The sequence below is a fragment of the Scylla paramamosain genome, chromosome 38, assembly GCF_035594125.1.
Source record: "Scylla paramamosain isolate STU-SP2022 chromosome 38, ASM3559412v1, whole genome shotgun sequence".
In the NCBI taxonomy this organism is placed as follows: domain Eukaryota; kingdom Metazoa; phylum Arthropoda; class Malacostraca; order Decapoda; family Portunidae; genus Scylla; species Scylla paramamosain.
The window spans coordinates 7,068,126-7,093,734 of NC_087188.1; the positions used below are offsets into that span (position 1 = coordinate 7,068,126).

The window sequence follows — 25,609 nt, forward strand, 5'->3', positions numbered from 1 at the left end:
GTTGCATTGGTTGCTGATTCAGAGGAGAGGTTGAAGCAACTAGTGGAATAGTTTGGAGAAGTGTGCAAAAGGAAAGAACTGAGAGAAAATTAGTAAAGTAATGAAGTGGATGAGGATGGTTGATAGCATTAGATAGTTTTGAATGGTAAGTTGCTTGAGTATGTATTCTGTTTCATGTGTCCAAGACCACATGATGCTAGTGCCAAGTTGTCAGGGAGCCTTAAAAGAAGATTAAATCAATTTATGGATGAGGACAGGTGGATATGGTAGGTAGGCCTGACAGCTTCTCGCAGCTACTCTTATTTCCTATGTTCCCATGTTCCCATGGAGAGGAAATGGATGTGGTGATCCCTGGAACACTGACCACAAAGTTTGGGACATCTGGAATGTTTGGAACACGAATACATGGAGTATTACCAACAATACCTATAGCATTAGCAGGAATGATTGGAACATCAGTTGATATGCCTGTAACATCAATTCAAATATCTGGAACATTATCCATAATGCATATATCATCTAGAGGATCAAATGGAATGCTTGGAAAATCACATGGAATGCCTGAATGAAACATATACAACATCAACACGAATTCTTGGAGCGTCATCTGGAGTGACTGGAACATTTAGAACATCAACTTATATCCCTGGAACATCAAGTGTGATATCATGGATAGAATATTAAATTAAATGCCTGAAACAGCATTTGAAATGTCTGGAGCATCTAGAATATCAACTGAAATGCCTGGAACATATGGAATGCCTAGAACATCTAGAACATCAGCCGAAATGCGTAGAACATTTGAATAATCAACTTGCGTGCTTAAAACATCATCCGGAAAGACGGAAGCATAATAAAAAATAAACATAAATGCTTGGAACATCATTTGGAAAGCCCGGAACATCTAAAATATTACTAAAATGCCTGAGATATCATCCAAAATGCCTGGAACAAAGAACATCCATTAAAATGCCTGGAATGTTATCTGAAGTGCCTGGAGCACAAATAGAACATGAACTGAAATACCTGGAACATAAACTAAAATGCCTGTAACATCAGAAGATCAACTAAAACGCCTGTAACATGATCTGGAATGGCTGGAACATCTAAATATCAACAAAGATGCCTGGAATGTCATCTTGAAAGCCTGGAACACCGTCACTTCATCCGGTCCACACATCATTGGCGGTGACATCACGCCTGGCGACCGCCGCGTTGCTAAGGACGCCGCACCAGCCAGTGGCGGGCCGAGGGTCGAGAGGTGTGAGCGTCTGTTCCTCCGAGTTTGTTCCTTGGTCATTTGGTGAGCATTCCTGTTATTTGTGGCTTTTGACCCGTCAGCATGCCTCTTGTCTTGTCATTGTGTGTTTTATGAAGTTGATAATATATACTTTATTGGGTGCGTATCTACGTATGACAATGGGTGCAGAGCTGTCTGTTATGATCTATGTCTGTTCATCTTGATAATTTCGTGAGTATTAATGTTATTTGTTGTGTTTGACGTCTCAGCACTAATCTCTCGTCTTGTCATCTTATGTTTCGTGAAGTTTGACTCAGTTTTTCACTCCTAGGTGTTTAACCATCTATAACAACCCTAGTGTTGATTGTGATCACCAGTTGTTAAGAATTGGTATACAAGTCTATTTCACTGTATGATTTGGTGAGTGTTTGTAGTATTTGTGGTCATTGACTCCTCAGCATCAGTCTTGTCCTGTCATTTTGTTTCATGAGGTTTTGCTATTTATTTGTTTATTTTCTTGGGTACCTAACTAACAAGTGATGATTCAGTGTTATCGTTTATGGCAATACACGCAAGGTAGTTATGACCACTTTAAGTTTTTGATCTCGGTATTAGTCCCTTATCTTGTCATTTTACGTTTAATGAGGTCTGATGATCTATTTTTCTTTCTTTGATGTTTGTCTATAACAAGTGGTGATTCTAACGGGCAGAGCTGTTAGGTTGTTAAATGTGTGTGTTCCTCAGATAGTTTGTTGTTTGTGTTGTTCATTCCTCGCCCCGCAGCGTTAGTCTTTCGTCTTTTCATTTTATGACTTGTATGGTTCGACCTAAAAACAACACACACACACACACACACACACACACACACCAAATAATGACCCAACCATCTAACACTAGCTGATTCTAATGACTAGTTAGGGATGCAAGTCTGATGAGTATTAGTCTGGTGAGTATTAGTTAGTTACTTGTGGCTGTGGACTTGTCGGTATCAGCTATTTGTTTTCAGTTAGCTGTTTGATTTTTTATTTTTTTTTTCCTCGGCTGCTTAACTAAGTCTAATGACCAGTTAGGTTGCTATGTAAGACTGTTCCTCTTGATAGTTTAAAAAGTATTCGTGTTATTTGTGCGTTTTACTCTTAAGCATTAGTGTCTTGTCATTTTGTTTCGTGAGATTTGACATTCTTTTGGCTGCGTGCTTAACTATCAATAACAAGTGGTGATTCTAATGGCCAGTCAGTTTATGTAAATCTATCGTGCATGCTATTTATCAGCGGAGTGCTTATTGACCCCTTGCCCACTGCACCACCTTCTCAGTTTGGTTTTAGTCTTGCTTGCATTTAAACGAGGGTTTTGAAAGACTACACTTCTCAGCAAAAGGTGTCGTGGGACATCCAGTGAAGTTTTTTAGAACGTGTAGCTTAATTTTGACGAATTAAATTTCATAGGGTTGCTGAAGATAAAATGACGCATCATTAGGCCCGATGCACACTGTATAGGGACCATCACGCTCAGATCACTGTCCAGTCGCATATTATTACACGCATTTCAGTGGGGACAGTGAGCGCAAGAGTGAAAGCTTCCATGTAATATGTAAAGTGGTACTGTGACCGGACCGTGAGCGTGCCGTGACTTGAGCGTGACCGTTTGCATCTGCCCTTAGTGTGTGTCGCTTTCCTGTCAAAGTTCGAAGTATTTAAGCAATATTTAGGATTGTTACAACATTAGACTTAAACAGAGAAATACTTGTATCTATTGTATTGACGACTTAAATGATGAGGAAGAGGAGGAGGAGCAGCAGCATTTCTTTCTCTCCATGCCCCTTCAGCACTCCCCTTCCTTCTGCTTCACCAACCCGCCACATTCCCCTCTCCTCCTTTTGCCTCTCCAATCCCACCACCACTCCTCCTCCCCCTCCTCCTTCCTTCCTTCCTTCCTTCCTTCCTCCTGCCTCACCAACTCTCCACCTTCACCTTCCTGCCTTCCCTCCCACTATATCACCACCACCACCACACACACACACACACACACACAGTTTCTGCCAGTCTCTGCTCTCAGGGCAGGGGATGCAGCAGGGGAGTGTGTCACGATGAACACATTTTTTTTAGAATTTGGTCCGTGAACACACTGCGACTTTGATCTGCTACACGGCGTATTCAAGGTGATATGTTGTACTAATACCTATCTTAAGCACTCACCATTCTTAGAGGCGAATTTGGCAGCAGAAAAATGTTTGGGTGACTGGTTCAGTGTGTCCCATCCCCAACTGGACACTGGTCAGGGTGCCAGTAATGGCCGGCATCTTGCTGGTGGCTGGGTGGGTGATGAGGGCAAGGCTTACACACGGGAAGCATCCTCTGCCTGGAAGAACAACAACTAATCCTGGAAAATCAAATAGTTTAGTGTGCCTTTATGTTCAAGGCGCCCCACTTTCCCTTACTTAAACCTACTGGTGTCTTAATCGTTACTTGTATCTGTAATATTGACGACTTGAATGGTTACTTATATATCTGTTGTATTCGTGACTTAACGGCTACTTAACTTAGCTACTCCTACAACTGTACTCCTGAAGATTTAATAGTGTGTGTCTCTCGGCAGTTGGTAATGGCGCCCAAGAAGAAGGGGAAGGGGAAGGGGGACAAGCTGGCCAGGATGACGGTGGAGCAGCGGCAGCAGTACCTAGACAGGCGGGCAGCGCAGGAGGCGGAGAGTACCCGCAGGAAGGAGGAGCTGCTGGCGGGGTTCCTCAAGGTAACCTGTTTGTCCTCACCTGTTTTTATCTGTTCCTTAACTAATTTTTGTCTCAAGATCCAGTTTAGTAATAGTTTAGTAGTAGTAGTATTAGTAATACTAGTAGTAGTAGTAGTAGTAGTAGTAGTAATAGTAGTAGTAGTAGTAGCAGCAGTTTTTGGTAGTAGTAGTAATAGTAATAGTATTTTTAGTAGTAGTAGTAGTAGTAATCTCCTTTTAAAAGAAATTGATAAAATATATTGATTTGTCCAGTAGTAGTAGTAGTAGTAGTAGTGGTAGTAGTAGTAGTAGTAGTAGCAGCAGCAGCAGCAGCAGCAGCAGCAGCAGCAACAACAGTTAAACAAAGGTAATATTAAGTGAGTAGTAGCAATGATAGTTAAGCCGAAACAATAGTTGCAGTGCGGCAGTACTCTCCATCTGTTAAAGCACATCACTAATTCATGCTCTTTATAATTCATAATTCTTTATAATTCATCACCCGTAGCTCAAGTTAGCGGACGAGAGGAAGAAGGGCGAGGTGAACGAGGCGCGGCTGATGACCAAGTGGCGGGAGGTGCTGCGCGAGGCCAAGACGTCCACGCTCTCCACGCAGCTCCAGGTACGCTGACGGAGGCGCGGTGGAGGGATGCTGAGACAGTTTCTTTCGAATACATTTTTTTTTATTGGCACTCAAATTCAATATAAGTTAACAATATTGGTTTATAGAGGATGGTAAGGTAGTAGGGAGGGTGATGTAGTTTTAGTTCGTTCAAAGTTGTTATTGCTACTCAGATTCAATATAGAAAAACACATTGACTTTATACAGGATGAGAGGTGAAAGGTGATAGGTTAGGTAATTTAAGTTCAAGCTTCAGGGTTAGGTCAAATTTTTAACGCGAGAATCAAAATGAATTCCTTCACTGATCTTCGCACATCTTTTCCTAACCAATAACTGCTCAGACATAATTTCTTCTTCAGCCACCTGCAAACATTGTATTGGCTAGAAACTGCAACTCCTATTCTCGTTTACCTCCTTCCTTCTTGTAGATGCTTATAGAGACTTCATGCCTTGCTCCTAGTGTTGTGAATTGTTGCATATCGCAGTGAACGGGTTAAGTCTGAGGCGAGGATCGAGTTTGAGGCTAGGTTCAAGTGGGAATCGAAGCTCAGATTTGTATTGCCACTTAAATCCAATAAAAGTTTACTGTATGTAAGATAGATGAGGCAGGAGGGAGGGTGAAACAGAGGCTTGCATGAGGTGAGTCAATGATCGCTCTTATGATTTGCCTCACCTTTTTTTTTCTTCCTTTCCTTCGTATTTGCTTGCATGCTGCTTGTCACCCTTCTGTTGCTGCCTTTCTTTTTTTCTTTATCCCTTGTTTTCTTATTTCTTTCATTCGTATACGCTTAATTGCTCTCTCTCTCTCTCTCTCTCTCTCTCTCTCTCTCTCTCTCTCTCTCTCTCTCTCTCTCTCTCTCTCTCTCTCTCTCTCTCTCTCCAACCTTTCTTCATCGTTCTTTCGTTCATATTTTCCTTGTTTACTGCCGTTCCTTCTTATTTTTCCTCCCTTTCCTTTTTTCTTTCATCCTCCATTTTCCTCCGTTCTCTCATTTCATCACGCTGCATTTCTTTCCCTTCCTTCTTTCATCCTTCATTCTCTCCTTCCTTTCCTTCCTTTATCTTTTATTCCCTCATCCTTTCCTTCATTGTGTCACCCTTCATCTTTCCTTCACTTTCACTCTTCGCCTCCTCCTCCTCTTCCTCGCGCTTCACTTTTTTTTTTTTTTTTTTTTTTTTTTTTACTCTCTTAATCCAACTCCTCCCGTTCCCTCTTCCTCCCGCTCCCCCGTTCCCTGCAGGAGTTGCGGGAGCGTGTAGCGGAGGGCACCACCAGACTGAACAGCCTCATCCAGCTGCTCAGGTCACAGGTTGCTCAGGCGCACCACCAGCGTGCCCAGGCTGCACAGAACCACCTCGCCGCCGTTCACAAGCTGTCAGGTGAGGGAAGACGATGTTTGTTATTCTACTGTTTTAACGTATTAACCTAACGCAACTTAACCTAACGTAACCAAACCTTACCAAAGCAAACTTAACCTAACTTAACCTAACGTAACCAAGCCTTACTAAATCTAACCTAGCCTTACCAAACTTAACCAAAGCTTACCAAACCTATTCTAAAGTAACCTAGCCTTACTAAACTTAACCTAACGTAACCAAACCCAACCCGACCCTAATCTAATCTAATTTCTAACCTAACCTATTCTAACCTGACCATTAATACAGGGCGACCCAAAAGTCTGGGCACATCAGTAACACTACTACTACTACTACTACTACTACTACTACTTTTATTATTATTTGTTATCGACTTCCTATAAATCTAGCAAAGCGCATCTAGCTTCTCATTGCTAAAGGTAAACAACAAAACAAATTGATGATGTTACTGAGGAAAAATAGTTATACATTTTTTTTCCCTATATCCAGACATTTGGGTTGTCGAGTGTACTAGTGAAAGAAATGAAATAGGGAAAATAATGTTAAGATGTCTGGCCGAGGGTTAAAATGAGGAAAAAGTTCGCCCTTAACAGTATTTTATCTCTGTCAAACTCATAAATTCTCTCTCTCTCTCTCTCTCTCTCTCTCTCTCTCTCTCTCTCTCTCTCTCTCTCTCTCTCTCTCTCTCTCTCTCTCTCTCTCTCTCTCTCTCTCTCGTTTAAATAGTGAAGGTCCACTGAAGGCTCTAGTCCCATAAGAGTGCAGTCAGAAGTGGAGCCAAAATTTGCAGTTTTGAAACCTCCCTACTGCTTCTCCCACGGCAGATTTTCTTTCTCCTCCTCTTCCGGCAGATTTTCTTCCTCCTTTTCTCATCTCCCTTCTCTTCCCCTTTCTCTTCCTCCTCCACAACTACTGTTCTTTTTTATTTATGATTTTTCTCCTCCTCCTCCTCATCATCATCATACTAGTTTCTCCTGTTGCTTCCCCCTCCGCAGAGTTCAGAGTTCCTCCCTCCTCTTCTGTTCCTCCTCAACAACTCCCTTCTCTCCTTCCTCTTCTCCCTTCTCAACCACTTTTCTCTCTTGTTCATGATTTTCCCCCTTCTCCCCATCATCATCACACTAGTTCCTCCTGCTGCTTCCCCCCCCGGCAGAGCTGCACGAGGAACACGTCAGCGTCCTCACTCAGTACCTACGAGGGCGCGAGGCTGAGATATCGGGAACCGCGGCTGCTGGGACGGAGCATCTTAGCGCCACGCATCTCCACCAGCTGCGCCGCCTGTCCCTTGTGCTCCAGGCATCGCAGCGGGACCACGACCTGTCAGAGAAGGAGCAGCTAGCAGCCTTTCACACCACCCTCACGCAGATCACCACTCAGGTTTGTTTTTTCGGTTCGTGGCTGTGTTTGGGAGGAGTTTTATGCTGGGAAGTACAAAGGAAGGGAAGAGGAGAGTTTGATGGCTGTGTTTGGAGAGTTTGATGGTGAAAAGGAAGGAGGGGAAGAGGTGAGTTTGATGGAGAAGTGTGCTAGTGGCTGTGTTTGGGAGAATTTGATCCAGGAAAGCAGAGAGGAGGGGAAGAGGTGAGTTTGATGATGAATTATGCTAGTGGCTGTGTTTGGGAGAGCTTCGGGGAGAAATATGCTGTTTTGGTCTGTGTAGGTTGCTTTGCTTGCAAGTCGGATGGAGAGAAGTAGAGGGAAAGGAGATGATGAGGAGGTGCATGCGTTGTCTTACAGGAGGAGGGAGAAAAAAAAGGGAAAGAGAGGAAAAAAGTAGAGATGTGTGTGTGTTTGTGGGACACGTAATATTGAGTCAAAGGAAGAGTGGTTGTAATTCTCTCTCTCTCTCTCTCTCTCTCTCTCTCTCTCTCTCTCTCTCTCTCTCTCTCTCTCTCTCTCTCTCTCTCTCTCTCTCTCTCTCTCTCTCTCTCTCTCTCTCTCTCTCTCTCTCTCTCTCTGTACTAATATACATGTGTACGCATTATTATTGTGTATGCAGTTGTGTATATAATTTCACAGGCCCGTCAGTCCCTTGCTACACATCTTTATAGGAAAACCTTCAGGTCCTATTGAAAGTTCGCCTTCCTGGACCTGGCCTTGTCATTATTACTTATTTTCAGTGTATATGATGTGAAAACTAAACGGCAAATGAAAATATCAGTCAGTATCCATAACACTTGCCGGTAGCTGGAGGAGGAGGTGGCGGCGGCGCGGGTGGAGCGGGAGAGCCAGCTGGAGAGGGCGTGGGGGCAACTGGCGGCGAGTGTGAGGCAGCACCAGACAGACACCTCCACGCTTAGGGCCTCCTGCCACCGCCTGCAGAAGAGAGTCGCGTCCCACCGCGCCACGCTTTCCTCAATCACTGCGTCCACCAAGGAAATGCAGGTAGCGAGTAGTAGTGGTGGTGGTGGTGGTGGTAGTGCTAGGAGGAGGAGGAGGAGGAAGAAGAAGAGGAAGAGGAAGAGAAGGAGGAGGAGGAGTAGGATAGTAGTAGTAGTAGTAGTAGTAGTAGTAGTAATAGTAGTAGTAGTAGTAGTAGGAGGAGGAGGAGGAGGAGGAGGAGGAATGATAGTTGTAGTAGTAAAAGTAGCAGCAGCAGTAGAAATAGTAGTAGTAGTAGTAGTAGCAGCAGCAGCAGTGGTCGTAGTAGTAGTAGTAGCAGTGGTCGTAGTAGTAGCAGTAGTAGTAGTAGTAGTAGTAATGGTCGTAGTAGTAGTAGTAGACCTAACTCAGAAACCAGCAACACTCCCTCCTGGTCCTGTTCCTGCCGCCAGGGTGAGGTGGACGCCCTGAGGAAGAAGCTGCGGCAGGAGAGGTCCCCCACAGCGGCCGAGCAGGAGCTGCGTCGTCTGCGGAGTGCTGTGGGCGTGGTGCGCGCAGCCACGGCGGGGCAACGGGTGGCAGGCCGCACGCTGCTCAAGGCTATCAATGCACGGGGCGATCAGGCCACACTGGTGAATCTCTCTCTCTCTATATCGCCATTTCTCTTTTCCGTTTATATTTTTTTCCCTATTTTCTCTTCCTTCTTCATCTTTGTTGTATAAAATTGTTATAGTTTTAACATTGCTCTCTGTTTGCACCTATTATATATTTTTAAATTTTATCCATCATCATATTCTCTCCTATTTCACGCCATATCCACCTCATTCTTTCCTATCCCTCCTCTTTCCTCTCCCGCCATCTCTTTTCATTCTTGAACTTTTCTCTCGCCATCTCTTCACCACCACCTCTTCCCCTCATTCTGTCCTGTTCTTCCTTTCTTCTTTCCTCCCCTCATTCTGTCCTGTTCTTCCTTTCTTCTTTCCTCCCCTCATTCTGTCCTGTTCTTCCTTTCTTCTTTCCCCATCTTTTCACCTAGTCTTCTGTTTACCCCTTCTATTCTCTCGTCATCTCTTTATCTCGTTCTATCCCTCCTATTCACCTCCCCCTCTCCTGTTCCCCATATCTTTTCCCTCCTCATCTCTTCACTTCATTCTCACTCGCATATTCCGCCCTTCTCTATCACCATCACCTCACAAACACATTCCAGCAATCATCTTCAAGTTTTAACTTAGCCACACTTTTCAGCGAGTGACGCAGGTCTTGAAGGAGGGGCAGACGGTGCTGGAACTCGCTGCGGTCTGTCGGCGGCTGGAAACTAACAGAGATCGCAACCTTCCCTTCCTCCCACCCTCCATCGCTGCCGATGCGTCCTCCCGCCTCTCCCCTCAACCCTCCGTGGACCTCCTCGCTCTACCCCCGGCCCGTCCCGCCCCTCCGGTAATGCTGTAGCGGTGCAGGAGGGTATTTGTTATTTATTTATTTAATTATTTTTTGTCTATTTTACGTATTTCAACCTCTCATTTACCCATCGTTCACCTCGTTTCTCAGTGGAATCAAAAAGCATTTCGTCTGATCAAACTGCTCTCCTCAAACTGACGACGTCTTCATCCTCTCTCTCTCATCGCTGCATGCATCTCTTGGCTTGGCTGTCATCAGCCTCTCTCTCATCGCTGCAATGTTGCATCTCTTACTATTTTCACGTTATCTGTTCTTTTTATCTGAAGTCCAAGTGCGTGTCTCCACCCCTCCCGCGGACCTCGCTGCACAAAGCTTCCTTCTCTCACCCATGTTCTGTCCACCTCTTTAGAGTGAACCAGTATTCTCAGTCTTTCCTTTCATCCCGTATATTGTAAATGATGGATTTCTGTCTGTTTTTGTATTTTTTTTTTTTTTACCTACTACCTATGACTTCAATTGAACTGTTCTTAGAAGGGGGTGTAGGGATGAGGTGGTGTAGGGAGGTGTCAAGATATTTCTCATAATTAATCCTTAAAGATATATTTCTCTGCGTACTTAGGGAAGGGACTCACTGGTGCGTACCTTTATTTTATTAATTTTTAGTTGCCCTTGGTTAGTGGTTAGATTCCACATTCCATAAAAATCAGTCATCTTCCACATCAGCCTCCTTCCCGTCCTTACCCACATTGTCTCCTCACATTCCCCAGGAGACAGAGACACTGGTAGGGATGCACTCAGAGACGGACGAAGGCATTGGCTCCTCCGTTTATTCCTCCAAGGGGGCTTCCACTGTTCGATCCTCCCGAGGCGGTCACACCGGCCGCCAGCCCCTCCGCCCCGCCACCGGAAGCAAGGTAGGGCGTGCAGGGTCACGTGTGTGGTCAACTGGGCTCCTGTGATATTTTATTGATGCACTGGGCATTGTGACAGGGGAATAATAAATGTAATAGTGTTTTTACCTTTTACTTCCTAGCATGTGTGTTGAACAGGTTAGAGACTACACTGTTAGACTACACTGGAGAGGGAGTGAGCGAGAGTCGGGTTGAATGTGTGGCTATATTCCTTATATACACTGGTTACTGAAGACGTATAAGGTGTAAAATGAGGCGGAATCAAATAAAAAAAAGTTCTCTCCTTCAGAGGACGCAGAAGATTCCTAAGGGGAGCAAAGCGAACATAGGCGAAGAGCAGCAGCACCAGGAGTCAGATGAGGGCGCGGATACACAGACGGAAGCACAGCCGAGCAGCGCCCTCTCTCTACCGCACCTTCCCTCCTCCTCTTCCTCTTCCGCTAACTCCAACGCCAGCACGCCTGCGCCGCCACCTCACCCCCCACACCCAGGCGGGCGGGGTACGTCGCTTGGGAGGGAGAAGTTGGAGAGGATCAACGAGCTGCTGTTCCACGAGGAGGCTAACCACGACGCAGCGCAAGGCGAGGAGTTTGGGCCCATCCCAGACTTTGTGCTGCAGGAGGTGAGAGAGAGAGAGAGAGAGAGAGAGAGAGAAATTGCGCTCGCCGCGCGCGCATCTACACACACACACACACACACTTCAGGAAAGAAATTGGGAGTGAGTGAATTAGTAGTTCTACTAACTTTTTTTTCTCTCCATCATTCAATCCTACAGGCAGACGCGGCGCTCAGGACACACGACGGGCTGCGTAACTTCTGGCGCAAGTACCACCAAGTGCAGCTGGAGCGTCTGGCCCTACGCGGAGAGGCTGCGGCGCTACGGGAGGAGGGACGTCACCTGAGAGCCCTTCTGAAGAAGTATTTTGTGTCCCTAGGGATGAGTGACGCCGCGCTGCGCCTGCCCTCCACCACGCCGCTCTGTGTAGGAGGCCTGCCGCCCTGCGTCCCCACCGCAGGAGACGTTAGGTTCGTAAAGCGTCGCTGCTACGTGTGTATCAATAGATTTGAGCTGAAGATACACAGGAGTTCCAGGACCTGTAAGCAAGTTTGTATATATACAGTGTGTTCATGTGTAAATTTCAATCATGTTAGCAAAAGAAGTCATGTACACACGTACGCATATAATTTCTTGGTTGGCACTGTCGGGATATAGCTACCCTGTCCTGTAGTTTTATTTCCCATGTTCCTTCTGCAGGGGGCGGTCCAAGTCTCTCCCTGCTAGGAGCACCGGTGTCTCCTTCTACAGTCCTTCCAGCGGCAGCAGCGGGCCCCCCAGTCCCTTGCCTCCCGCCGGCGTGATGGTGCAGGAGGGGCGTGTGTTGCTGCGCGCTATGGCCCTGCACTACGCCGCGCCGCGTCACCCTGATCCTGGTACCACCACCATCACCAGGCTCACTGCCACATAATTCTTCAGTTGTCAGTCACCCTAACCAGTTCGGCGTGGTGTATGTAGTCCCTTCATACTATCTCGTTTTGTAACTTTTTATTTAATAAATAAAACAAATATTACTACACAACTCCGTGGTAAGTAAATTATTAATTACTATATAAATGTAGTAAATACTATTAAGTGAAGAATGAATAATTAAATTTTTTATTCATACTTCATATTCATGAATAATTTATTACTACTATTCAGTGGTACTTTGATAATAAAAGTATCAAATAATTTACTATTCAGTGGAGATGTATTTACTATTTATTTATTCATTGGAAATAGATATATATACTGTATAAAGTAATTTCTCAAATACCTCGAGAGAGTCTCGAGATACATGTAATAAAGTATATATATATACGCCTCGAAGGGTCTCCGGAGAAAAACGTTCTCCACTCGAGGGAAAAACGAAAAAAAAAAAAAAAAAAACTAAATATACATGGATTTATTGTTATTTTGGGAGTTCCTTCGAGACTTTCAACACTGCTGCTCATTAATCGACATCACAGTCAATCACCGAGTCTGACACACAGTTCAAACGTAACTAATATACCCTTAACGTTGTACAGCAGGCGTACTTCTCCCTCCCTTCGTCACTTTCACCAGACTGGGCGCCGCGCGTCTGCCATATAACGCTGCTACATCACAAGACACCTGCAAAACAACATGCCAGCAAAAAATGTACAATGTAGTATATAATATCATAAAAGAAAGCTATTCCATGTATTAGTGCCAAAAAATTACAACTACTAAAATAAGCTTAACACTTTTTAGTTAATAAGGAATACTAACTTCTAATTTTTGAAAACGCAGGAAAGGATTAACAAGATGTTAGTGGGAAGGAGGCTAAACTGAAAACGGATGGACCGATTTACAGGGATGTAGTGCTAAAACAGTGCCTCCAAAAATGCCGCTATAGTCTCGTAAAGTCAGTAATTTAACTTTTCTTAAGAAATGAGAAGGTTGCCTCGGATGTACACAGACAAGGCTCATCACGAACAGCGACCCTGCATAAATGCGGGACAAGCTGCGAAGTAATGTTCTAACTCGTAAGCATGATTGAGACTGCCACAGTACATGATTAGACTCTTAAGCGTCTCACGCACAGCAGATACAGTAGAAGGGTCTGAACTAATCGCGGTCATGTAGACTTAAGGTTCCATCATCGTACTCCGACAACTGCTATCCCCTCCTCTCCCCTCAGGTCAACAATGTCTCCGTCAACTCATGTATGCTGTACACGAAGAATAGTAATCGCAGTTAATAATTAATAGTAATCGCTGTTGATAACACATACAAGCAGCAACAGTGAATACTACTAAAAGGTTTATGTTGAGTTTCATAGAAAAGTATGCATTGATTGTATTAGAGATAATTATCCATAATGCTTAATTTATACCGCATACACCTTGTATTAGAGACAAGTATCCCTAATGCATAACTTATACCGCATACACGTTGTCTTGTTTAAGGTATTATAGGTATTAAACCACATCCCTTGTCTTGACGGGCAGGTTGCCCAAGTACGATGATTGAGCCTCCAGTCCCCGTGACCACCAATGTCTATGTAGGGAAGGGGGGGGGTGGGCAAATCATTGGTTTCTGGTCTGTATTTACGGAAATTTGTAACAGTTTATAACTGCACGAATAATAATTTCATTCACCGATTCTGATAATCAAAGATCACCAGATATCAGAAGTGGTAAATACACATAATAGTTTAATGAGCAGTTCCCTAGGAACTCGTCCCCCTTCAATTCTCTGACACTGACCAGTGCTGGGACAGTTACAAGCGTCCTCACCCTCACTCCCTTACTACCCAACAAGTTCGCCACCACCCAGCACATCAGCACGGCATGATAACCTCGAACAACTTGACCAACAGACACTCCATGCTACGTGAACCAGTGACTAACAAACTGTGCCCAATGACCTTCACTGCGCCGACAATTTTTTTTTTTTTTAAATGGGCATGTAATCTTAACGCTGTCTTAGCAAGCCTGCACGGCACTGACAAGGTTGGTGCGCGTCGTTAAAGATGTACTACCTTTAGCGCCACAAAGTAAATCTTGAGAACTACATCAAATTTCAACCTTGCAAATTAACAACACTCCTTCAGCAGCCCCACTCAGTGCGTGACAAGCTGCTCCCCGCGTCTGGTCTACCTGCTGGTCCTGCTTGGTGTGGAGAGCTGGTGTGGTGTTGACTGGTTCACCATTCTTCCCTCACACACGCCAGTCTTTTGTAGCTGTTAGCAACAAACACATCTGTATGAATAGCTTGACACGCAATTTAGTTGTTTCACGCTAACACAATCCCTACACGCCAACCCAGCACTACCTTTACACACAATATCTTCTAGCCAATGACAAGCTTGGTGATTAGAAAATATCACACAAATACACCTTACCTTAGAGCCGCTCAGACACCGAGTGCTAACCGTCCCCACACAGCAGGGCTGAAGGAAACATTGCCTGATACTTGTTTCGAAACATTTCTGAATTCGCCTCACCCACTCGTTACCTTTTCCTCCCGTCTGCGCGAATCACTCCAACAGCACACTGCGCATAGCAAGACTCACGCCTGAACTTCCAATGCCCGCACCAGGACGAGTCACATTACCGGAGTACTGTGTTGGCAAGGGAGGCTAAACAGTCCCACATGAGCACTTAAATCGTGGAAACAGTATTGGCTTGTTAGATCTGTACTACTGGGGAGTGGATCATGTCTTTACCATTTTTGAGACAAGGGTGAAAATTAACAATAATGGATAAGGGTCGTGACTTTTTGCTTTCTCCTTTATCTTCCATCCTCTCATTCCTATGCTCCTCAACTTTCCCTTCCCGTGCCATTCACTTACACATATCCTCTATCCATGTCGTCCTCGCCATCTTTCGTCACTTCGCAATCCCCTCATCCAGACGTTGCCCCCAGTTATGTTTTCTCTACACCAAAATCGGCAGTTCAACGAGCACTTACCTTCTTCCATTACCTCACTGATTAATCCATCATCCTGAGAAACACTCATTTGATTACAAAACACAACACACCACCACACAACACGAGAGAGATTCTTGATGATTCACTGCTCACCTTGATTTATCTATGATTTGTCGCTGCCCGTACCACAGAACCACGTGAAGGTTGTTAGCAGCAGACTAATTCAACGGGGCATCGTAACAATAGTATAATTACCGCACCCCACCAGGACGCCCCACGCAGATATCCTCTAAACTTTCAAGTACAAAGTAAATGCCTCTACAACATTTGGTTGTAGGGATGTAACATGAATTAACAACGCAGGTTTCTTCCAGCTGACAATCTTCCTAAAAAAAAAAAAAAAAAAAAAAAAAAAAATCACCTCATGATATTTGGTTTTCTAAGTCATTCAATTTGTATTTCCTTTCGAACCCTTTATTGACTTTAATATGTTGCAAGTCTTCAGAAATTGCTCCAAGTATTACTAGCAAACTCCAAGGAAAGGTAAAGGAAACCAGTTCATAAAATTATTCTTATTGAAAATATACAACTTCTTTTTCCTATATACACTTTATGAAACATGGTACAGTACATGACACATATAAAACAGCAGTAAGTGTCTGTGTTGAGCCACGGCTGAGTGTGGCTGTGGCGGCCCCTCCTCGCCCCCACCAGCTGTGCCTCCCTCGCCGCCGCCGCCACCGTGAGGGCGGGAGGGAGGGTCACCGTGGAGGGGATGGGGAGCCATGTGTGTGTAGACAGAATGAGTTTGTGTAGACAGAGATGGGGAAAACAGCTATGGGTCAATGATAAGAGTATGTTCTCTTTCTCTCACATCATATTTCAACAGGAGTTAAAAAAAAAAAAAAATCTTTCACTGAAGACAGAATGAATGTGTGTAGACAGAGGTGGGGAAAACAACAGTAGTAAAAGGATGCTCTTACATTCTCTCTCTCTCTCTCTCTCACATTTCAACAGGAGCTAGGAAATGTGGCCGCTTATCAAAAAATTACTTCCTCCACATCAAAACACTTACATTCATATGTATAGAAAAGATATGTATTTATTGAACTCGTGAATAGTAAAAAACCCCACAAGAAATACTCCTAGAGCATCAACTGATATTATATTCACTGTATTCTTGTGTTCTTCTATGTATGACTAAACTGAGATTATTATTGTTACATTATCTAAATGAGCAGTGACTAAATGTATGGATAACTTTTGCACTCATCTTGTTTATAAGCAAAAGTTTGTTCACAAGTCTGGTGTCCTAACTGGAAGCTGGAGATCCAGGTCTTGAATGAACGAGACTGAACTCAATCATATAAAACCCATGCATCGTTAACTCTTGATTCTGTATGTACAAAATGTCTAAAAACTTGCTTAATACTGAGTCAGATGATATAAAACTGTAATGGTCACAAAAGATACCACATGCACAGTATCAAAAGTTCCCATTGTTCCCCGAAGCAACACATTCACTTTTATCCAACAATGCCTGTCAGACTTGACAAGAGTGTGATTAATCTAATGGACCAAACTCCTTCCTTCAGGAGCTGAGGAACATGACAGGCTTCTCAGGAGAGTCTGCGGTCACCCTCAGCAGCTGTGGCAGATGTTTGTGGCACTGGCTTTCTTCATTTATTGAATCTTCCCCTCATATTAATTATTTCTAATGGGAATTTCAGTTTGGTATAATGAAGATTAAAAACTTAAAATTTCCAACATCCATCTGTGATCAGGATGTAAAATTTTAAAAGACCTAATTTTTGTGGTTAAATGAATGTCATGGAATAAAACTTTGAGGATAAATTTAGATTCCAAACAGCTACTCAAGATGAACACAGTCCCCTCCTAACTTGCCTTCATGTACATTCATCTTTTAAATAAATACTTCAAACTAAAAAATATACCTTGAATGTCAACAAGAGTGCTTGCTCTGAAGTATGCACATTTCCAAGCACCTTGTCAGTAACAAGCCCAGGTAGAGTGGAGACACAGGAGCACCTCAACATTTGCAAAAAATTTGCCACTTTCACAAGACAAAGGGCAAGTTCCACAGTCCACCACTGTGCTTTAGAGACGGCTAAACTAAGCCCTTGTCCAAGCATGTCAGGTCTTCTATAAAGCCTCAAAGATGATGCAAATGTGTTAGTGTCAGATACTTTGCAGAGAAAATGACAAAACTGAGGACTGGTTACATTTGGGCACTTGTATCAGTTTTCTCAGACCATCAAACTGCCCCATAAGCACAACCTAATTCATTCCTGAATGAAGACAGCAAGACTCCCCATCATGTACATGGTGACCAGCCACAGCAGGGCGTCTTAGGCTCATATTTTGCAACACCTTAGAGTCTCATTATGGGAATTTTCAAAGGCCACAGAGATTAGCTTGGTTTTCATGGGCATCTTTTCCAACTCACGATACCAAAAAATTGTTAGAATATTACTACAGCTAAGAGGACATCCTTGAGAACCCTAATAACTTCCACTGCAACCTGCTGAAAGTAGATAACATAAGGTGCTGAAACATTTCAGAGTGCAGTCAGTCCTTGGGGTGAAGGTTCTTAAAATCATGGTCTAGGAATGATGAAACCCTTACAACAGCAGCAGAAGTTACTACTGACAACTCATTGGCATCTTGTGATAAGCTTGTAGTCTTCCAAGCACATCATTATGTTCTTTGCCTTTGTAACAGAAATTGAGATTCAAGCATAAGTGACTCATTCAAGGTCACCACCCAAACACATCAATATGTACACACCATGAAGGAAAGTTAGCAGAACAATAGCATTCACTTCACCAGTTTACACTTTACCTTAGCCTGCAGCACAATAGGCAATATAAAATAGCTGGATCACCTAAACATTCAACACCCCAAAGTGACAAGCATTTCTAACCTGAACAGCACCACATAACAACCTCCTAACCTTGCATCACAGCACACACTTGGTTATGATATTCATGTCATGAAGTAACACAAGGAGGTTCTTAAGTGACATTTAATTCAGTAAAAAAATAAATAACCTTCACTATGGGATAGATCTTTAGGTGTTGGGAACAAACCAACAGGTTCCTTCATTCAGCAGTAATCATCCAGGTAAATATTGCACATGTTGTACTAGAGAATGGGTCCTTCACTCCACTGCTAACACAGAGTTCAGTGTCAAGTAACATATTGATGTCCAAGGTTACAGATGGTCACCCACACCAGCACTGTCACTGTTCACAAAGCCTCAGGATCCAGGAACCAGCACACACATGGGCGTCTGATGCTACACATGCCCCCTCAGTCCAGCACACTGTACAACACCACACATGCCTAGCCTGTATAATGTACATTTCCTCCCCATGGAAAATTTCCTCCATGAAAGTTCCACTCACAAGACTTCTCCATAAGTAAGTTACCCCTAGATAGGTTAGGTTATGTTAGATTAGGGGAGTTTATCATGGGGAAAATTATCTTGACTGATATTTTTGAAGTGGGTTTTCATGGAGAGAATTTCCTAAGGGCAGAATTCGGAGAAGTGACTCACCCGTCAGCCTCAGCGGCACATATTCAATTCATTCATCCCCAAAAATTAGCACGAACACGACAACTATTGACTTTGTTCTAAATGACTAGAGTAGCAATAAAAGACATCATGACTAACTCAAAATTTCTCTCAAGGCTGCATTGGTAAGGAAAATGTGAGGCAAAGTAGACAAGTTATTGCCATTTATGCTTCACACACCACACTAAAGTATTTCATCAACAGTAAGAAAGGGAAGATATTTTAATTTTTTTTTATATAATGGACAATGTGAACAATAGTTAAGAGAATTAGGGAAGCAAAGAGTGGCCCACCTGTGGTCACTCTGTAACACACACACACACACACACACACACACACACACACACACATCAAAGGGTCAAACTGGAGACAAAGAAACAATGTCTGATGTCTGCCTCAACAGACAGACCAAGTGGAGGTAAAGTTATAGTCAACTCCATACTTCTCATGCACTCACCATTCTCTCTTCACCTTTACGTCCTCTGTTCTGCTAATACTCACTTGTTATAGTGTTAGACACTATAAGACTACCAGCAGATTGAGAAATTTAAAATTCTGGGAAACAATGAACAATGGGAGTGTGGAAATTTAATCCACATCTGACTACAACTGAAGCACCCACTCCTTCCACTCACACTGATGTCACAACTCACAAAGCAGCAAACAAGGAATTAATGGAATGTGTCACAGGCTACTTCTCCTTCCCCTGGACCTGCCACCTTGACCCATCTACCGAGACACACAGGAATCCCCACACAGGAAAAGAGATCTATGTCAGGCCAAGTTAGTTAGTTAGGCTTAACATGAAGGGATGGATCTGATGTTTTGCTGTCTTTGAATAATATCTAATACATTATTTAGGTTGATTTTAAACATGGTGCAAAATAAGGTTGGAATAACATACTGGAGATCATACACTTAGATATCATACTTCAACACCAGAAGGCTGTGTGTCCATGGAAAACTAATGACTGACTTATCCTCTCTGCAGTCCTCAAGATACACATTCAGCACAAGAAAAAGCAACAGTCCTGAGTTATGAATGGTGGTGATGCGAGATATGAATTAATATACACAGGTATTAGGAAACATTCAAAGATGACCCAGTGCAATGAATAGTCTCACCATGCCCCATATTCTAAATGTATGGTTCACTCATTACGATTATTTTCAAAGGTCACAGAGATGACTAACCTTTTTTTATGGATGTTTTTCCCCTTGATAGTTCATAATCCTTCTTAAACTATCACTACCATCATGGCAACATCCTTGAAAATCTTAATTATTTCCACTAAAGCCTAAAAAAGTGAGGTTTAGGACTATGAAAATACGCCTTTTGTGGGAGCACCAACATGGCGTCAGCAGGAGGAAAGATGGTGAATGGTGTGACCAATTGCTAAGATACTCATACAAAGGCAGTCCCAGGCCACAGTACACCTCACAGTATGATAACTTTGGCACACATCCAAAACTGAAACTCTAGACTTAAGAAGGAAAGCAAGTTTGTGTCCCCAGAAAATATGATGACCCTCAATTCCCCTCAGGTTTGTGGCACAAGTAAATGTGACAATACCAAATCAAATAGTCCTAATTCTCTTGAACCAAATGCCTGAATTAAATGTAACAACAGCCACTGGAGAACTCAGCAGAATGAAAATTGCTCTTTTTGTCTGCTGTACAGGATCATAAAAAGATCAACTATTAGCAGGGTGAGTTAGGTTATGTTAGCCAGGTCAGGTTAGGTTAAATCAAATTAGGTTAACTACATACAGATAAAGAAATGGAGGCAGCAGGAGATATTAAGGGATAAACTAACACAGATGACTTGGCCAACCTAGGCCATCCCAGGTGAAGTTAAGCTAGACTGTATAGATAGAAAGAGATAAGATACATAACTTAGCCCTTACCAAAAAAGAGCTGGGGTGGCTGATTTTCATGTAGTGCAACCTTTTTCATGAGTGACTAATCACGACAACAACATTCGACTTGACACACACACTTGAAAACACTCACATCTCGTCCCAGTGACCTTAGAAAAAGACACAATGACTCAATGAACAACTGTGAAAACCAACGCTGAAATGAGACGAAACTCATGTAAAGATGACATTATGCAACAAATGCTGATGGTGTGCTACTACTGCTACTCTTATGATTACAATGAAAGACTAAAAAATGAAGCTAAATGGGATCTAAAATATCATATTAATAAACTGCCAAAGACGTCAATGGAACCATGAGAAAAAAAATGGAAGGACTCACTCACTCATAACTTTCCTCAAGTCTGGATGAAGAAACTTGAGAGCATGTAAGCTTCTCTTTCATACTCACTCACACACACACACACACACACACACACCTGTGCAAACAAGGCTACTGCACTGATTTAAATAGCAAACAGCTTTTACAACACTTACATGCACTTGCACATGCATGCATGTACACACACACACACACACACACACACACACACACACACACACACACACACACACACACACACACACACTGCTATAAAAACCTGAACATAATTTTCAGTTACATAAAACTTGTATTACATTACATAACAGTATTACAGACTCACCAAATTCTCACACACACACACACATTTATCGTCATGGTTCAAATAACTTAAGCACAACTGTGAGTCTGTCATAAACACAAACCACCACTCATACAAACTCACACTGCACACACTCCAGCACCATCACAGCTGACGGGCAACACTGCTGACTACTGGCTTGTAGCTTCGTCATTTGCTTTTTAAAGTACTGCCGATCCACTCCAAGCCTTGGTACAACCTGTGGAGGGACAAGGTGTTACAAGTACAGCCCAATATAAGAACACAAGAAAGTAAGGGAAGTTACAAGAGCCATAAGGCAGTCCCTGAACAAAACATACCTACTTACTCCCACCTATTATCCTCATCCATGAATGTGGTAATGAATACACATTAATAATCTTCCATTGTTTCAAGAGTAGATAAATTTATGAGTGATGATGACTGATGGTAAGCTTTAAGAAGCCTAGGAGCAGCTTTATGTACGTTAACTCATCTTGCAGTTTCCTTATTTTCCTACGTTATCTGTATACTTATTCATACAAGTGGAAAGACAGATGAAGAAATGCAAAATCCTCAGATGGTTTTGGTTATGTGGAGAGAAGACAAACTGAGATGACATACAATGGGAAGAGTAAGAGAGGAAAGACCAACTGTGAAATACCACAGAGAGAGGAGGGACAGGAGGTTCAGAGAGACAGAGCGTGCAGGAGTGAGATATGAACAGGAACTAACATAAATCTAATTCTATTTGTGACAATCCACTTGAGGAGGTTCCAAGAAATGGTAATCACAGCAGATTAGCTTAAGCCTCACTCAATAGGTCAAGTCATAAGCAGTGGAATGGTAAATCTCTCCCTCTAATCTTATACACACATACACACACACAAAAAAAAAGTCATCAATGCTCTTCAGATTAATTCATGGAGCACATCACATCACCAGGAAAACAGTAAATCTCTGTCCATCTTTCACACACAAACACAAAGAAATATTGTTTCTCAGTCTTCTGTGCCAGAACAAATTAAGCAATCATATCCACTGAAACACAACAATCTCTCATAAATATGCACACACACACATACACACACACACACACACACACACAATTGTTTTTCGCACTTAAACTGTGGCAGAGGAGATTGGTTAAGACCATATCCAGTAATACTATACAATCAATCAATCTCTCTCTCTCTCTCTCACTCTCTCTCTTGCTTTTGTTTATATTTGGTTTATGGTTACAAATAATTTTGCATGGAATATATATATATATATATATATATATATATATATATATATATATATATATATATATATATATATATATATATATATATATATATATATATATATATACTCTCTCTCTCTCTTTTTCATTTCATTTAATTTCAGCACATCAACACACAGTCACTCCTGCTCACCACTCTCCAGTCAGCCACACACACACACAGTCACTAATGCTCACCACTCTCTAGTCAGCCACACACACACAGTCACTCTTGCTCACCCCTCTCCAGTCAGTGCACAGCATCCCTGGATCTGCCACCGGTGCTTCTTGACTGAGGTGAGGTTGAGTAGCCGTGAGATCTCAGCAGCACTCATGGACCCCTTGACATCCTGCTTGTTGGCGTAGATGAGCACAGCCGCCCTGGACAGCTCCTCGTGGGCCAGCATCTTGTACAGCTCCTCCCTTGTGATGCTCAGCCGCTCCCGGTCAGTGGAGTCTATCACCAGGATGACAAACTGCAGAGGAACAATACTTGTAAAACTCAGGGAGGGTTGTGTACCAAGACAAGTGGGTGTGCTGTGAGAACCTACACTCTACTGGAACAAAAAACTTGGATCTATGACAAGGATGATAAACTGTGGAGGAAGGGGAGTTGTTAGACTCAAGGAGAGTTGTGTACTAAGACAAGCGTGCCATTCCAAGGACAGTGATGTGCTATGAGGACATAATATTCAAGTGGGACAAAAATAAGTAACACAAAGTATAGGTTGATCTTTTTATATACAAATTGCTGGTTGTGTATCAAGACAAGCAGACCATTCCAAGGGTTGTGGTATGCTATGAGAAACCAAACACTAAGGTGGTATAAAAAGCATAACACAAAAAAAAACTGATATTTCTTAAACAGTTTCTTGTAAATATAACATCACTTGGTTTATTTCCTCATTAGAACCACAGAGAATCAATCCTGTACTAAGTAAATGATGCAGTCTTTCCTTTCAATTCCAAAATAAGAAACCATAAAAAAAATCTAGCTACAAAAATATACCCAGTAGAAATTCATACACAGACATCAGAAAATATTCCTTTCTTTTATCTGCTGAACTTTTTTGGTGAGTTGAAGTGAGAGACATGAGTAATTACAAGTTATAATAGCAGGTTTTGGGCTATTAAGGGAGACATCACAGGGAAAAATGTCTCAGTAACAGGCCAAATGATATAGATGAGGTATTATGGTGCACTAAGAAGGAGAAAGGCACACCAGTCCCCCATCATCAAGGAGGAATGCATACTCAATGGCTCCTCAGCACTGAATACTTAATCAAGGGCACAGGACCAAACTCTGCCTTCTGTGGCTTATGCAAGAGACCAACACACATAACAAAGCATCTGGGCCAGGAGCCAACAGGTGTACATGTGTTCCTTGTACATGTCACCACAACTTCCATAAACTTGCTGGATTTTGGAGCAAAGATTCATATTATATACAATCTCAGTGTTTGTATAATATTTATTATTCTTAATGAGGGAATGTGGCCAAGGACCCAAAAAAAAAAACATTGAAAGTACCAGTAACCAAAAGAGTGTTGTTAAATGGACTATGCAAAATTATGAGATGTGTACTGAAATGTTTCATACTGATCTGATGGGCTCCTACTCACCCAACACTGTCAGAAGTAACATGACAGCTGAAGTGAGAGCAACACCCTAATTATACACAATGTTTCATCACTAAATTCCTACCTCAGTGTTTGTATAGTACGTGTTGCATGCTGATCTGAGGGACTTCTGGCCACTCAAATACACCACTGGAATGAGTAACAAGACAGCTGAAGTGAGAGTAACACCCCAATGACACACAATGTCCTCTTATTCCATCCCTACCTCAGTGTTTGTATAGTAAGTGTTCCATGCTGATCTGAGGGACTCCTGGCCACCCAAGTCCCACATGATGAAGTGCAGGTTCTTCCACACCACCTCCTCCACGTTGCTGCCGATGGTGGGGGACGTGTGTACCACCTCGTTCATCAGCAGCTGGTACAGGATGGTGGTCTTGCCTGCATTGTCCAGACCCACCATCACGATCTTGTGTTCTGCCGCGATGGGAATGTTGGGTGAGATTGGTTAACACACACACACACACACACACACACACACACACACACACACACACACACACACACACACACACACACACATAGAGAGAGAGAGAAGATGAATGGCTAAAAAAGGTGTGTAAAAAGGAAAGAATAATAAAGAAAGGAGAGAGAGAGAGAGAGAGAGAGAGAGAGAGAGAGAGAGAGAGAGAGAGAGAGAGAGAGAGAGAGAGAGAGAGAGAGAGAGAGAGAGAGAATGCCATATAGTTCACTGCAAAATCTAGAAAGTGCTGCCATATGTTCAACCAATATTAAAAATGACTCCCTTTCCCCTTTAACACACACACACACACACACACACACACAAAGAGAGCCACAAACAGACTATAGATTATACAGATGAGTGTTAAACTATTAATTAAACAAGCAATATATGAACAATAAATACATTAGTAAATTATACACTTGTCTGATTAAAGATTGATAAGATTCTCTCTCTCTCTCTCTCTCTCTCTCTCTCTCTCTCTCTCTCTCTCTCTCTCTCTCTCTCTCTCTCTCTCCCTATTACACTTCTGGGAACAAATTTCACTCAATCAAGGTCGCTTTTCCTGAACAGTTTACACATCTGAATTTCAAGAACATAGGAACCAGTATAACAATGAAAACAAGAAGGAAGCAGCTTGCATATCAAATCCCTGACTGTGTGTGAACCAAACTGACGAAAAGGAAGTGAAATAAAAATACAACGCAGAACAACAGTATCTTCATCAGAGGGAATAAGTTTATGATAATTACTAATAGTCAACGCAAAATACTGAGCTGGAAAAGGAGGAAAAATGACACTATGAAAGAAAGGATACAAAAAAAAAAAAAAAAAAAAAAAAAAAAAAAAAAAAAAAAAAGGAAATGGAGAGAAAACTGAAATGTATCCTACGAATTAACAAACTAAAAAATAAAGAAAACAATGCAGAGACACAAGACAAGAAGGAAATGCACAAAACAAAGCAAAACTGGCAAGAGAACACAGGAAAAGACTGGCAGCGTTAAGACAAAAGCATCAACGAAAATAAAAAGAGGAAAAGATATGAAATATAC

At 42.6% G+C, this 25,609-nt stretch overlaps 2 protein-coding genes and 1 long non-coding RNA gene across 5 annotated transcripts in view; 1 reads left to right on the forward strand and 2 right to left on the reverse strand.

Annotated features, from left to right (window-relative positions):
- Positions 1–1,150: 1,150 nt before the first annotated feature.
- On the forward strand, positions 1,151–12,163 carry LOC135091656 (dynein regulatory complex subunit 2-like). Of its 3 annotated transcripts, none has more exons than XM_063989472.1 (12): positions 1,151–1,303; positions 3,836–3,988; positions 4,473–4,586; positions 5,828–5,966; positions 7,117–7,340; positions 8,151–8,348; positions 8,738–8,917; positions 9,531–9,722; positions 10,451–10,597; positions 10,884–11,216; positions 11,370–11,620; positions 11,850–12,163. In XM_063989472.1, the coding sequence occupies exons 2-12, from the start codon at positions 3,842–3,844 to the stop codon at positions 12,058–12,060; spliced, it is 2,136 nt and encodes a 711-aa protein (XP_063845542.1). In that variant the 5' UTR covers positions 1,151–1,303; positions 3,836–3,841; the 3' UTR covers positions 12,061–12,163. The 3 variants fall into 3 exon arrangements, with proteins under 3 accessions (XP_063845542.1, XP_063845541.1, XP_063845543.1); XM_063989471.1 differs by lacking the exon at positions 1,151–1,303 and adding an exon at positions 1,433–1,471; XM_063989473.1 differs by lacking the exon at positions 1,151–1,303 and adding an exon at positions 3,261–3,398.
- On the reverse strand, positions 11,549–14,567 carry LOC135091657 (uncharacterized). Its single transcript, XR_010262593.1, has 5 exons — positions 14,503–14,567; positions 14,258–14,340; positions 12,646–12,746; positions 11,812–12,049; positions 11,549–11,689 (listed from the first exon to the last, which is right to left on the reverse strand). It is a non-coding gene; the product is annotated as an uncharacterized LOC135091657 (long non-coding RNA).
- Positions 14,568–15,593: 1,026 nt separating this feature from the next.
- The window catches only part of LOC135091658 (ADP-ribosylation factor-like protein 5B), a 23,642-nt gene continuing 13,626 nt past the window's right edge, over positions 15,594–25,609 (reverse strand). Inside the window, exons 2-4 of the mRNA XM_063989474.1 lie at positions 24,303–24,511; positions 22,698–22,933; positions 15,594–21,431 (exon numbers count right to left, since the gene is read on the reverse strand). Coding sequence (XP_063845544.1) covers positions 21,383–21,431; positions 22,698–22,933; positions 24,303–24,511 — 494 coding nt within the window. The 3' untranslated portion in view covers positions 15,594–21,382. The remainder of the gene's footprint in view (positions 21,432–22,697; positions 22,934–24,302; positions 24,512–25,609) is intronic.

Excerpts from the sequence above, each read along its gene's own strand:
- LOC135091656 (XM_063989471.1), top strand. The coding sequence starts at position 1,448 with ATGTCTGTTCATCTTGATAATTTC. Across the intron at positions 8,349-8,737 it reads CGTCCACCAAGGAAATGCAG|GGTGAGGTGGACGCCCTGAG; the intron begins GTAGCGAGTAGT and ends TCCTGCCGCCAG. Across the intron at positions 10,598-10,883 it reads GCCCCGCCACCGGAAGCAAG|AGGACGCAGAAGATTCCTAA; the intron begins GTAGGGCGTGCA and ends TCTCTCCTTCAG.